The sequence below is a fragment of the Bufo bufo genome, chromosome 8, assembly GCF_905171765.1.
Source record: "Bufo bufo chromosome 8, aBufBuf1.1, whole genome shotgun sequence".
Taxonomy (NCBI): Eukaryota; Metazoa; Chordata; class Amphibia; order Anura; family Bufonidae; genus Bufo; species Bufo bufo.
Window position 1 is genome coordinate 176986279 of NC_053396.1, and position 12595 is coordinate 176998873.

The 12595-nt window shown below is 46.4% G+C and overlaps 1 protein-coding gene across 1 annotated transcript in view; it reads left to right on the forward strand.

The window, feature by feature from the left end:
• The first annotated feature begins 6434 nt into the window (after positions 1-6434).
• Positions 6435-12595, forward strand: part of PPP1R37 (protein phosphatase 1 regulatory subunit 37) — a 47705-nt gene continuing 41544 nt past the window's right edge. Inside the window, exons 1-2 of the mRNA XM_040406496.1 lie at positions 6435-6699; positions 10503-11159. Coding sequence (XP_040262430.1) covers positions 10559-11159 — 601 coding nt within the window. The 5' untranslated portion in view covers positions 6435-6699; positions 10503-10558. The remainder of the gene's footprint in view (positions 6700-10502; positions 11160-12595) is intronic.

Below are 12595 nucleotides of genomic sequence, written 5' to 3' on the forward strand. Positions count from 1 at the left end.
TTCATTTGGGTGGTAAGTTGCATGACCGAGCAATAAACGGTTAAAGTAGTGTAGGTCAGAAGTGTAAAAAGTGGCCTGGTCATTAAGGGTGTTTAAGCTAGGGGGGCTGAGGTGGTTAACTGTGACTTTCTCAGTGACCGCCCCTTTAGCAGTGACTTTCATAGTGACCGCCCCTTTAACAGTGACTTTCACAGTCACCGCCCATTTAACAGCGACTTTCACAGTGACTGCCCCTTTAACAGTGACCGCACCTTTAACAGTGACTTTCACAGTGGCCGCCCCTTTAACAGTGACTTTCACAGTGACCGCCCCTTTAACAGTGACTTTCACAGTGACCGCCCCTTTAACAGGGACCTTCATAGAGCTCGCCCCTTTAATAATAGTGACCTCCACAGTGCCCGCCCATTTAATAGCAGTGACCTCTACTGTGCCGCCCCTTTAATAACCGTGACCGCCACTGTGCCCGCCCCTTTAAAAACAGTGACCGTCACTGTACTCGCCCCTTTAAAAACAGTGACCTCCCTAGTACCCGCCCCTTTAAGCAGTAAAGAAAAATGGCTGGGTTGTTATGGAAACCTGGAGTAAAACTGTATTTATGGCACTTGGTATTGGGGGGGGGCTTATTTTTTGAGATTATCTCAGGAACGGTAAGTCCTAGAGAGCTGAGACCCGGTCTAAAACCTCCCCGGACACCTGATGTACCTGTGTGCCAAATTTGGTAAAGATTCGTCCAGTCGCGCATAAAGAACGTCCAGACAGACGTCTAGACAGACAGACAGACAGAAACTCATTTTTATATATATAAGAGATTAACATCAGGCCTATGACACCATGGAGTTTAAGAAGGAGATATGCATAGGACAGGTCTGTGATGTGTCCTGGAGACTTCTTCTTCCCACATTGCAAAGCATTTCCCAAGATGCCTTGCACAAACCCACAATGCAGTAGTCTTTGTAACAAGAAAATATAGTGTAATACAGTGAAGAAACAACCCCTAGAATACCCTGAATGTGGCAACAGTAATCTATAATCATTTTCTAACCCTGCTGGGCAGAACATTATTACTGGGGGCACTAATAGGGGCATTATTCATTTTGGGGGAACTAATTGGGGCATTTATATTATTGGGGGGCACTAATGGTGGCATTAATATTACCGGGCAGCACTAATGGAGGCATTACTATTACTGGGGGCACTAATTAAGGCACTATACATTCTAAGGGAGCTATTGGGGGCATTAATTATTCTGGGGAGCCCTAATTGGAGCATTATTAATCCGGGGGGCACTAATGGAGGCATTACTATTACTGGGGGTAATAATGGAGGCATTATTAATTCTGGGGGGCACTAATGGAGGCATTACTATTACTGAGGGTATTATTAATTCTGGGGGGGCAATAATGGAGGCATTACTATTACTGGGGGCACTAATAAGGCTTTATAATTTTGGGGGGTACTAATGGGGGCATTACTATTACCAGGGGCACTAATGGGGGCATTATAAATTCTCGGGACAGGGGCGTAACTAACATAGTGGCAGACCATGGGACTGCTATGGGGCCCATGACAAGAGGGGGCCCAGTCTTAGTTCTGGTTATCTCCTCTTCTACTGGGGGTGAAAACTTTCTCAGGCCTTCTGACGGAACAACTTTTAGCAAATGAGGCAGTGGAAAAATGGCCCAAGGGTCATCGAAAATGTTTTAGGAAGAAACCCTTCTGTCCTGTGTGGGGGGCCTGGTTCTATCCTTGCTATGGGGCCCTTACGTCTCCATGTAAGCCGCTGTCTGGGGGGCACTAATGGAGGCATTAAAGGAGTTGTCCGGGTTCAGAACTGAACCCAGACATACCCACATTTTCACCTAAGAAGCCCCCCTGATATGAGCATCGGAGCATTTCATGCTCTGATGCTCTCCTTTGCCCAGTGCTGAATCGCACAAGCAAAAGGCATTTTCAGGAGATCCGGTGACGTACCAGGCTCTTCATAGGGACTGCTAGGCCGAGGCTTCCGCCCAGCAGTAAGCCTGATGACGTCACCGGCACTAATGGGCAGGCTTTAGCGCTGCCCTAGCCTGTAAAACGCCCACCCATCAGAGCCGGAGATGTCACCGAATACACTGCTAGGCAGAAGCCTCCGCCTAGCAGTGTAAAAACAAAAAAGCTCTTGCCCTGCACAATTCAGCACAGGTCAGCATGAAATGCTCCGATGCTAATATCAGAGGGGCTGCCTGGGTGAAAATGGGGGTATGTCCGGGTTCAGCTCTGAACCCAGACAACCCCTCTAATATTACTGGGGGGCAATATTAAAGCTGGGAGCCACATTATGACATAACGACTTATCACCCCGTGTTAAGCCATGCCCACAACTACACCTCCTTTGCGTTGTGGCTCAACTTGGCCGTTATTTGTTGTTGGGAAAGGTAGCAACCCTATCAGTATCTGATCCTGGGACCCCCACAGATCAGCTGTTTGAGAAGGCACCTGCCCTTGCAGTAGCGTCACGGCCTTCTCCAGCTTTTCCTAGGCCAGTGACGTCATGTTCATCGGTCACATGGCCTAGGTGCAGCTCAGCTCCATTGAAGTGAATGGGACTGGGCTGCAATACCAAGCACAGCCACTATACAATGTACGGCGCTATGCTTGGTGTGCAGAGAGAAGGCTGCAGCACTCACAGGAGCATTCAAAAAACTAATTAATAAACCGTATAGGCCCCCACTCAGTGACTATGAATGATGTCTCCTCTGACTGGAGTTGTTCTCTTTCCTTTTTCCACAACTTCTTTCTGTATAACTGAACAAACAGAACACAGATATTTAGTATTATTACCTCCTTTTATGGCCCTACTTAGTAGCATCCCCATTTAGGTCCAAGTAGATATAATGCCCCCCCCCCAGTACTGCCTCTTTACATATAATCCCCCCAGTAGTTCCCCATATAGTGCCCCCCAGTAGTGCCTCTTTACATATAGTGCCCCTAGTAGTTCCCCTATACATATAGTGCCCCCCAGTAGTGCCTCTTTACATATAGTGCCCCCCAGTAGTTCCCCAATACATATAGTGCCCCCATTAGTGCCTCTTTACATATAGTGCCCCCAGTAGTTCCCCAATACATATAGTGCCCCCCAGTAGTGCCTCTTTACATATAGTGCCCCCCAGTAGTTCCCCTATACATATAGTGCCCCCCAGTAGTGCCTCTTTACATATAGTGCCCCCCAGTAGTTCCCCTATACATATAGTGCCCCCAGTAGTGCCTCTTTACATATAGTGCCCCCCAGTAGTGCCTATTTACATATAGTGCCCCCCAGTAGTGCCTATTTACATATAGTGCCCCCCAGTAGTGCCTATTTACATATAGTGCCCCCCAGTAGTGCCTCTTTATATATAGTGTCCCCCAGTAGTGCCTCTTTACATATAGTGCCCCCAAGTAGTGCCTAATTTACATATAGTGCCCCCGAGTAGTGCCTATTTACATATAGTGCCCCCAGTAGTGCCTCTTAATATATAGTGCCCCCCAGTAGCGCCTATTTACATATAGTGCCCCCAGTAGTGCCTCTTAATATATAGTGCCCCCCAGTAGTGCCTATTTACATATAGTGCCCCCAGTAGTGCCTATTTACATATAGTGCCCCCAGTAGTGCCTATTTACATATAGTGCCCCCAGTAGTGCCTATTTACATATAGTGCCCCCGAGTAGTGCTTCTTTACATATAGTGCCCCCCAGTAGTGCCTATTTACATATAGTGCCCCCAGTAGTGCCTCTTAATATATAGTGCCCCCAGTAGTGCCTATTTACATATAGTGCCCCCTGTAGTGCCTATTTACATATAGTGCCCCCCAGTAGTGCCTCTTAATATATAGTGCCCCCCAGTAGTGCCTCTTTATATATAGTGCCCCAGTAGTGCCTCTTAATATATAGTGCCCCAGTAGTGCCTCTTAATATATAGTGCCCCCCAGTAGTGCCTATTTACATATAGTGCCCCCAGTAGTGCCTATTTACATATAGTGCCCCCCAGTAGTGCCTCTTTATATATATAGTGCCCCCCAGTAGTGCCTCTTTACATATAGTGCCCCCCAGTAGTGCCTATTTACATATAGTGCCCCCCAGTAGTGCCTCTTTACATATAGTGCCCCCCAGTAGTGCCTATTTACATATAGTGCCCCAGTAGTGCCTATTTACATATAGTGCCCCCCAGTAGTGCCTCTTTACATATAGTGCCCCCCAGTAGTGCCTCTTTACATATAGTGCCCCCCAGTAGTGCCTCTTTACATATAGTGCCCCCCAGTAGTGCCTATTTACATATAGTGCCCCCCCAGTAGTGCCTCTTTACATATAGTGCCCCCCAGTAGTGCCTCTTTACATATAGTGCCCCCCAGTAGTGCCTCTTAACATATAGTGCCCCCCAGTAGTGCCTATTTACATATAGTGCCCCCCCAGTAGTGCCTCTTTACATATAGTGCCCCCCAGTAGTGCCTCTTTACATATAGTGCCCCCCAGTAGTGCCTCTTTACATATAGTGCCCCCCCAGTAGTGCCTCTTTACATATAGTGCCCCTTTACATATAGTGCCCCCCAGTAGTGCCTATTTACATATAGTGCCCCCCAGTAGTGCCTCTTTACATATAGTGCCCCCCAGTAGTGCCTCTTTACATATAGTGTCCCCCAGTAGTGCCTCTTAACATATAGTGCCCCCCAGTAGTGCCTCTTAACATATAGTGCCCCCCAGTAGTGCCTCTTAGTATATATACAGTATAGTGCCTCCTCCTTGGTGCCCCAGTAGTGTTCACAAAGGAAAAAAAATTAAAAAGAGCAAAATACTCACCTCCATGCGGCTCCCTGGGTTACAGTACAGGCGGTACTCTTGCACCGGGTCTCTGGCGGTGTGATCACGTTATCACAACGCCTCTGACCCGGCACAGCAGGTCGCAATGATGTCAACATTGCGACCATCTTGCAGCCTTCAGTCTATGAGGCTAAACAACGGGGCACAGGAGCCAACAGTTCCTGTCCCCGTCATTTAACACCAGCACACTCCGCGGACCAGTACCAGATGATCCACGGCCCGATACTGGTCCGCGGCCCTGTGGTTGGAGACCGCTGCTTTAATGGGAAGCTGGAAAATGTTTCTAAAAGGGGTAAAATTGGAAAAAAACGCACTTCCACAATAGTTTTATGGGTTTTGTTAACTTCATTCTCCGGGTCTGTATGATTACAATACATTTCTATTGTTTTTCTTACTGAAAATAATAAAAACTTTGGAAAATCAATTTTTTTTCCCCGTCATATTCTGACCCCAAAACTTTTTTATAATTAGGTCTCCGGAGCTCTGCGAGGGCTCACTTGTTTGCAGGACGATCTGATGCCGTTTTGGAGTGTGCGGGACTTTTTGATCACTTTTTATTCAATTATTTGTGGATGTGACGAAAAAAATGCAAATAGGCAGTTTTTATTTTTTTCCTTCCATTTTGGCGTTCACCTTATCGGATAAATCCGTTTATATTTTAAACGTTTTTGCAGTTTGAGACGCGGCGATGCCTACGGTGTTCTTTTTTATTATTTCATTTTATTGCAGATTTGTTATGTTCTTATCATTTTGCTCAACTGATAAATCCACAATCTGTATCTGCCGACGCGTGGCGTTTGTATGTAGCTTGTCATCATGGGGATGCATAGATCCGCAGAGGAGCTGTGTACCGAAAATGGAAAAAAAAAAAATAATGTTATTTTATATTTTTTTTTACATTACTTTTACTTACTGTAAATTTGCTTCAGAATTCATCCACGCACTAAGCGGTGGAAATCAAGATGTCTCACAGTTTGCCACATTGGCCCAAGGAGAGTGCGCTTAGAATTTTAGTAAATGGCGCAAAAAAATAAATAAAAATAAAGAGGCTCCATTTAGGTTTAGAGAAATTGTTTACACCAAGCCCAAAAGGGGGCGCAGCTTATTGGGAAAAGGCGTGGCTTAATGCAAAATGGGTGTGGCTTAACATGTGCCATTTTGGGCCAAAATTGCACCACAATTCTGGCAAAAAAATTCTCTCCGACTAAACCAATAGCCGGCATAGAGTCAATGATTTATCATCCAGCCTGAACTCCTGTGATAGATCTGGCGCAGGTCTAGTTTACACCTTCTATAGGATTGGTAAATCTTCTCTATTATATCCCTAATACTGGGAATACTGGTGCATCTGAGCGTGTACAGCCGCTCTGCAGTGCTACACTGCATGCTGGGATTTGTAGTTCTGAACCAATCCCTCCAACTCCACTGCACTGTAGGCGCTCTTCTCCACCTGCTGCCATCTTTATGGTACGTCCCTTCTACCTTCTCCGCTCCTCCTTCGCCTCTATGGTAGCTGCTGACGCGGCGAGCGCTGATTGGCTCAGCTGTTTTCTGGCGTCGCAGCCTGGCAGAGACCTGAGACAGAGACATGTGACCCGGAAACTGAGTTTAGACAGCAAGAGACATTCTTGGAACGACAGAGACAAACAAGGACTTGTGCGGAGCAGAGACACTGGCCGGGGGGGAAAAAGAGACGGCTGTGAAGAGACTAGCCGGCACTGAGAGAGAGACTGCTCTATGTCCAGTCACTGACACCTACCAAAGCCCCATAGACTTGCAGGAGCTAATGTAATACTGAGAAGCGAAGTACCACGGCTCCCGTGCGCTGTAGACATGCTGCAGGGGACTGGAAGGCACTGAGAGGTAATGAGACTGCCAGGTAGACATTTCTGGGGTGACATGTGGGTGGACATTGCCTGAGACCGCCAGTAACCGTAAGAGACAGCCTGGGTGATGTCATGCTGAATACTGCGCCGTAGTCGCTGTGAAAAAGTGCCTGGCGCTGTCAGTCAGGTCCCAGAAATAACGCCATTCTTTCCTACACCTGGCGCCGTTTTTACGCTTTTGTTATTAATTTTTTTGAAGTTTGATTTGTCTCCAAATTTTGGGGGTTGCCTCTCGCCTCCGCGTGCTGTCGCTCGTCCAGACGGTAACCGCGTGACTTCATATCTAGGACCAGCGCCGTTCCCAAAATATAGCCATCTGGGGAGGAGGGAGAGATAAGCGTGGCCAAATAGCTGTGGCGCCACTTATCGTCGCTGCAGACATCCAGGTAGCTATTCCTATTAAATCCAGATCCCATATTCCTAATTCCTAAACTTTTTTTTTTTTTTGTGTTTACTATTTAGAGGGATTTTCTGGGATTATTGAAAACAAAATGAATGAATGAGTGGCTTCCCCGTAGTGAGGCCACGTGCCCGCGGCCGTGTTACGTTTTTGGATGGGGCCTCTACTGCACCCCTGTAGGCCTCCGTTCTCTTCCGGAGCTATCTTCTTGTTCATTCTGTATGGCGGGGTCTATTGAATGGTGTGTGTAGGGAGATATTCTACGGGCGGCACACGGAGGCCGCGCACACGGGGCCACCAGTCACTGGCACAAGACTGGTAATAAGTAGTGTTGAGCGAACTTGTGTTTTTAAGTTCGGCGTCTAAAGTTCGGGTTATCGAAGAATCGCGTCATGGATTCCGCTACCACGGACCATAAGGGAATTTAGAATCCATAACGCGATTCTTCGATAACCTGAACTTTAAACAGAAGTTCGCTCAACACCAGTAATAAGGATGGGACCAGAGTAAAGTCTGTAAAGATTTTCAAAGTTTGAAATTTTCCCTATAAAACGGGATCAACTAGACAAGCCTCTACGATGCTCGTGTGTGCGCTGTGAAATTTTGGAAAAGTATATTGAAAAGGTTGAAGATTTTCAAAACCGCACCGCAGGTCAGTTTCTGCATTGAAAAATTCAGCATCCTAGGCTTGAGCCTCATCCCCACGGCTGGTACGTTAATCCGCTGCAGGTTTTCAGTTCACAGATCGCCAATCGGCAGCATTTCCGCTATGTGTGCACTTACTTTTTTTTTTTTTTTTTTTACAGCTGTAGCGCCACGTTCTCCCAAACTTTTGCATGGTATTCTGCCTGTGGAGGGGCTGAGAGGGTAGGTTCTCGTGACCGCGGCAAAATCCGCTGCCTATCCCATGGTAAAAACCGCTGCAGTTTCTGTTTTTTTTTTGGAAACGGTGCATTGAGTGGAACTAAAAATCAAGCTGGCTCCCACGGCGGCTTTCCGAGGTGTCTTGGAGCAGTCTGGAAAACGGCACAGGAAAAATCCTCAGCTGCGTGACCTGTGGTGCGGCCTCCCATAGAAAGCGCAGAGTTGACGTGGTTTTCTGCACCAAATCTGGCCCCAAAAAAATATCGTATGAACATACCCAAAAGTTGTGCTTCTAGGTCGCCGCCCAGGGTTTCCACATACAGCTGCGAATTTTTATAGCTTGAATGCAATTTTTACAGCTTGACTGACGAGTATGACTATTTTTTGTTAATTTAGTGGAAATGTTTTTTTGTTTTTTTTTCCCTTTTAGGAGAAGTGAAACTACTTGACATTTAATAATCTGTCATACTTTTACTTCATTGTGGGCACGTATCTGCAGACCGCAGCTGTTATCAAAGCACTTTACAGATGGAATACAGTGACATTCATTTGATCTGTCGTCTACTAATCCAGAAAATCTGATAATCCAGCGCTCGCTCCCAGCGGAGAGCTACAGTGTAGTGTGGAATTTCACAGGAGCACGAGGAGAAGCCTGAGCAGAGAGAACACCCTCTAAAGGGATTGTCTGACGTGTATGGAAGCCTCCCCAGTGCCCTCAAGGCCTCATGCACACGACCATTGTGTGTTTTGCGGTCCGCAAATTGCATATCCGCAAAACACGGGTGGCGTCCGTGTGCGTTCCACAATTTGCTGAACGGCACGGACAGCCATTGATATAACTGCCTATTCTTGTCTGCAAAACGGACAAGAATAGGACAGGTTATATCTTTTTTTTTTTTTTTACGGAGCAATGGATGCGGACAGCACACAGAGTGCTGTTCGCATCTTTTGCGGCACCGTTGAAGTAAATGGGTCCGCATCCAAGCCGCAAAAACTGCGGACCAAAACAGCGGTCGTGTGCATGAGGCCTAAATGTGTTAAAAAGAACATTTCATCTCCAGCGCTGCAGCTCCGATCTGCACCTCTGGTTTCTGTTTGGCGGTACTGTATACGACAATGTCACCGCTGCAGACCAGAGGCGAGGTCGGAACAGCAGCTCTGGAGACAATGGGGACCTACATGGTGAGCGAGCGCACGTTTTTTTATTGATTGAACACATTTAGAGCACTGGGGAGGGTTTGATATAAAATCTGTATAGGCGTACATGCGCACGGTGCAGATTACGTGCAGGAAATCTGCAGTGTAGTAAAGTAGCAGCTAAGTAGATGAGATGTTCAAAATCTTATGTCCCCCAATGCGGAAGTTTTCTGCTCTGAGTTTGACCTGCGGTGCTGATTTTGAGCTTTGCCGCACGTCAGTTGTCTGTGCGGATTTTCAGTTCTGATTTCACCTAGCGCAAGGTGAGACCTGGGGCAAATCCGCAAGTAACGCAAACCAAGTGTGGTACGAAAACACAGCAGCAACCGTACAAGATCGGCATGGAAAATCCCCATTAGCTACACTGCCGTATGCATGTACCCCATGGGTCCGCAATCCGTAAGGTCTGGTGCAGAACGGAGGCACGGAAGCACTATGGAGTGCTTCCATGGGGTTTCTCTCCGTGCCTCCGCACCGCAAAAAAATACAACTTTTTTTTTTTTATCCAGGTGAATAGAAAGTATTTTCATTTGTGAAAAACTCTGCAACAAAATCGGCGGAGTGTGAAGCCGCCCCAGAGTATATCCTCACGTATGTTTCTGGCAGAACTCCCCCCCCCCTCACTTCTGATTGAGGTTGCTTCTGCAGCAAGTGCATGGATTTCTGCATACTCCATTCCGATGAATGGGGACAGTTTCTGCCACATGTGAATATACTTTTATAGACATGGTTTTATTGCAGCCTTCCTTCCTGGAGTTTCTCTGCGTTCTGCTACTAGTGAGATTTGTATTGTTTTCAATGACCCCCCCCCCCCCAGTCATTAGGAAAACTGGATAATCCAGCACTCGTCCTGTTTCCTTGATGCTGGGTTCCTGTCTGCTCTCCTGTTATGTCTGTCATAGAAGTACATTTATTTCCTGTAATATAACAAGTCTGGAGCATCTTTTCTTAGACCTGTATTAAGTTGTTCCTCTGTTATTCCTCTTTAAAGTTTGTGAATAAATTGACACCTGGGTGTTACCAGTTGGGGGGGTCTTTACATAATCTGGTACAGATCAATCAGTGCTGACTGTAGGATACACCTCTTTGACTGGGAGAATGGTAACACTTAGCTAGTATTTAGTTTATTCATAAATTTGTGTAAAGGAGGAATAACAGAGGAATGACACAATGTCAAGAGAAAAATGTTCCGGGATTGCTATATTATGGGGAACGCAAGCATTTACTAAAAGGGATGTGTCAGAGGAGACCCATCCCATCAGTTCTTATTACATTGCTTTACCAATTGATACCAACGAGATGTTTTTGATGTATTACAGGCTTCTGGTGCGTGAGCTAACGATGGCTTCCATGGCTGGATAGAGTACCTGCTACTATGGAGATGCCTGCAGTCTTGGAAAGTGCAAACCTTCCCTCTGAGGGGTCACGCATACAGAAGGAGGATACTGAAATAGAGGACAATGGGGACGTATTTTACACACAGGAGGGGACAGGTGACGAGCAGTGTCCCAACCGAAACACTAAACAAGAAGGCGGCACAGATGATGTGGGCGAGGAGCCCGCTCAGGTTGATGGTGTAGACGATTTAACAAATGTAGATACGACGAGGGTGGAACTGAATGTGGAAAATTCTTCAGGGGCTGTAGGTTCCCTGGGTAGTGCCCAGGAAGAACAGACCAAGGAATTGTCTTCCGTCACCTCATTACCAGTCAGCCAGGACTTGGAGGCCTTGCCTCACAGGACCGAATTGGCTTCTTCCAGTCCGGATATTACAGATGAAGCAAAGGTTGACTGTGATGAGGGACCTGCATCCACTGCAGGAGAGGACCAAGGGAATGATGCAAAGGGGGCCAAAGAGAAAGGAGCCCCAGAAGAGGAGAATGGTCGCAGTAAACAGGGGCCGAAGAGAGTCACATTTCCTAGTGATGATGACATTGTATCTGGTGCCCTAGAACCCAAAGACCCGTGGAGACATGGTGAGGACTGTGAACCCTTACTTATTTCCGTAACTGTTATATTTGCCTCATTTCTGAATTGTTTTGGTAAGTGCTGGCAGCGACCTCTTGTCTCTGGTGGGGGGATTCTTGCAACTAGTCAGATTCTTGCTTTCCCTAACAGCAGCCTGTGTGCAAGCCCCATAGACATAACATTATTGTTGGTTTGGACTAGATTGGTCTCATTTTATTTGGTGGGCACCTTTTGTGCTGCGGATTCACCAGCATTGCAGATTTGCCACAGAGTTCTGCCTTGTTGTATTCGGTGAAAAGCAAGTTCCTATTTAACCTTGGGACTGAATACTTTGTTGAAGGGAACTTTTCGTGAGGATTTAAACTCTCCAAGAACAGTCAGCCTGTTATCCATCCTGGTGAAAGGTTTATATTGATGTCCTTTTGGATTCTGACAGATTCGGCATAATGCAGAAAAATAAAATAAAAACTTTGAATGCCGTATTCAAATGACCTGTAAGAAGTCCTCCTTTTGGCTTGGTTGACATCCCACAGGCTGGGTACATCACCACCACATCCAGCACATGCGCAGTGAAGCAAGGTGTATTGACCTCAACTCCATATCCACCCTGCGCATGCGCCAGATGCCCTGGAGTTGGCTTGGGATGACACACCCGGCCTATGTAACCTCAGTGAAGCCAGGAGGTGAACCAGCCAGGTTAAGGTACCAAAATAATTTGGGAAGATGGACCTTATTTTGCCCAGCATTGGATGTCATAGTGGGTTTTTCTCCTTGCTGAAAATCTGTTTCCTACATCTAAATGGGGTTGTTTCTGCAAGCCCCATTCAGATGAGTGGGTCAGTGCTGCAATTAACCTACCATGTGTAAATATATACCCCTAAACGGGACTACAGATAGTGGTGATCTATCCTCAGATTAAGTTACCAGTAGGGATGAGCGAATCGACTTCGGATGAAACATCCGAAGTCGATTCACATAAAACTTTGTTCTAATACTGTACGGAGCAGGAGCGCCGTTCAGTATTAGAATGTATTGGCTCTGATGAGCTGAAGTTATTGCGACTTCAAGCAATAACTTCATAAATTAGTTTGTACTGTAAAAAAACATTTCCCGAACTCGGGTTCAGTTACAAATGGTACCTTGGAACCGAACCAGAGTTAGGGAAATTGTTTTTTACAGTACAAATTAATTTATAAAGTTTTATTGTGCGAGACTTCGCGAAGCAATAACTTCAGCTCATTTGAGCCAATACATTCTAATACTGTACGGCGCTCCTGCTCCGTACAGCATTAGAACTAAGTTTTATGCGAATCGACTTCGGATGTTTCATCCGAAGTCAATTCGCTCATCCCTAGTTACCAGTATCAGATCGGTGGGTGTCGGACACACAGCACTCCCACCAATCAGCTGTTATGGGGTACTGCAGTGCTGGAAACAGAAGGCT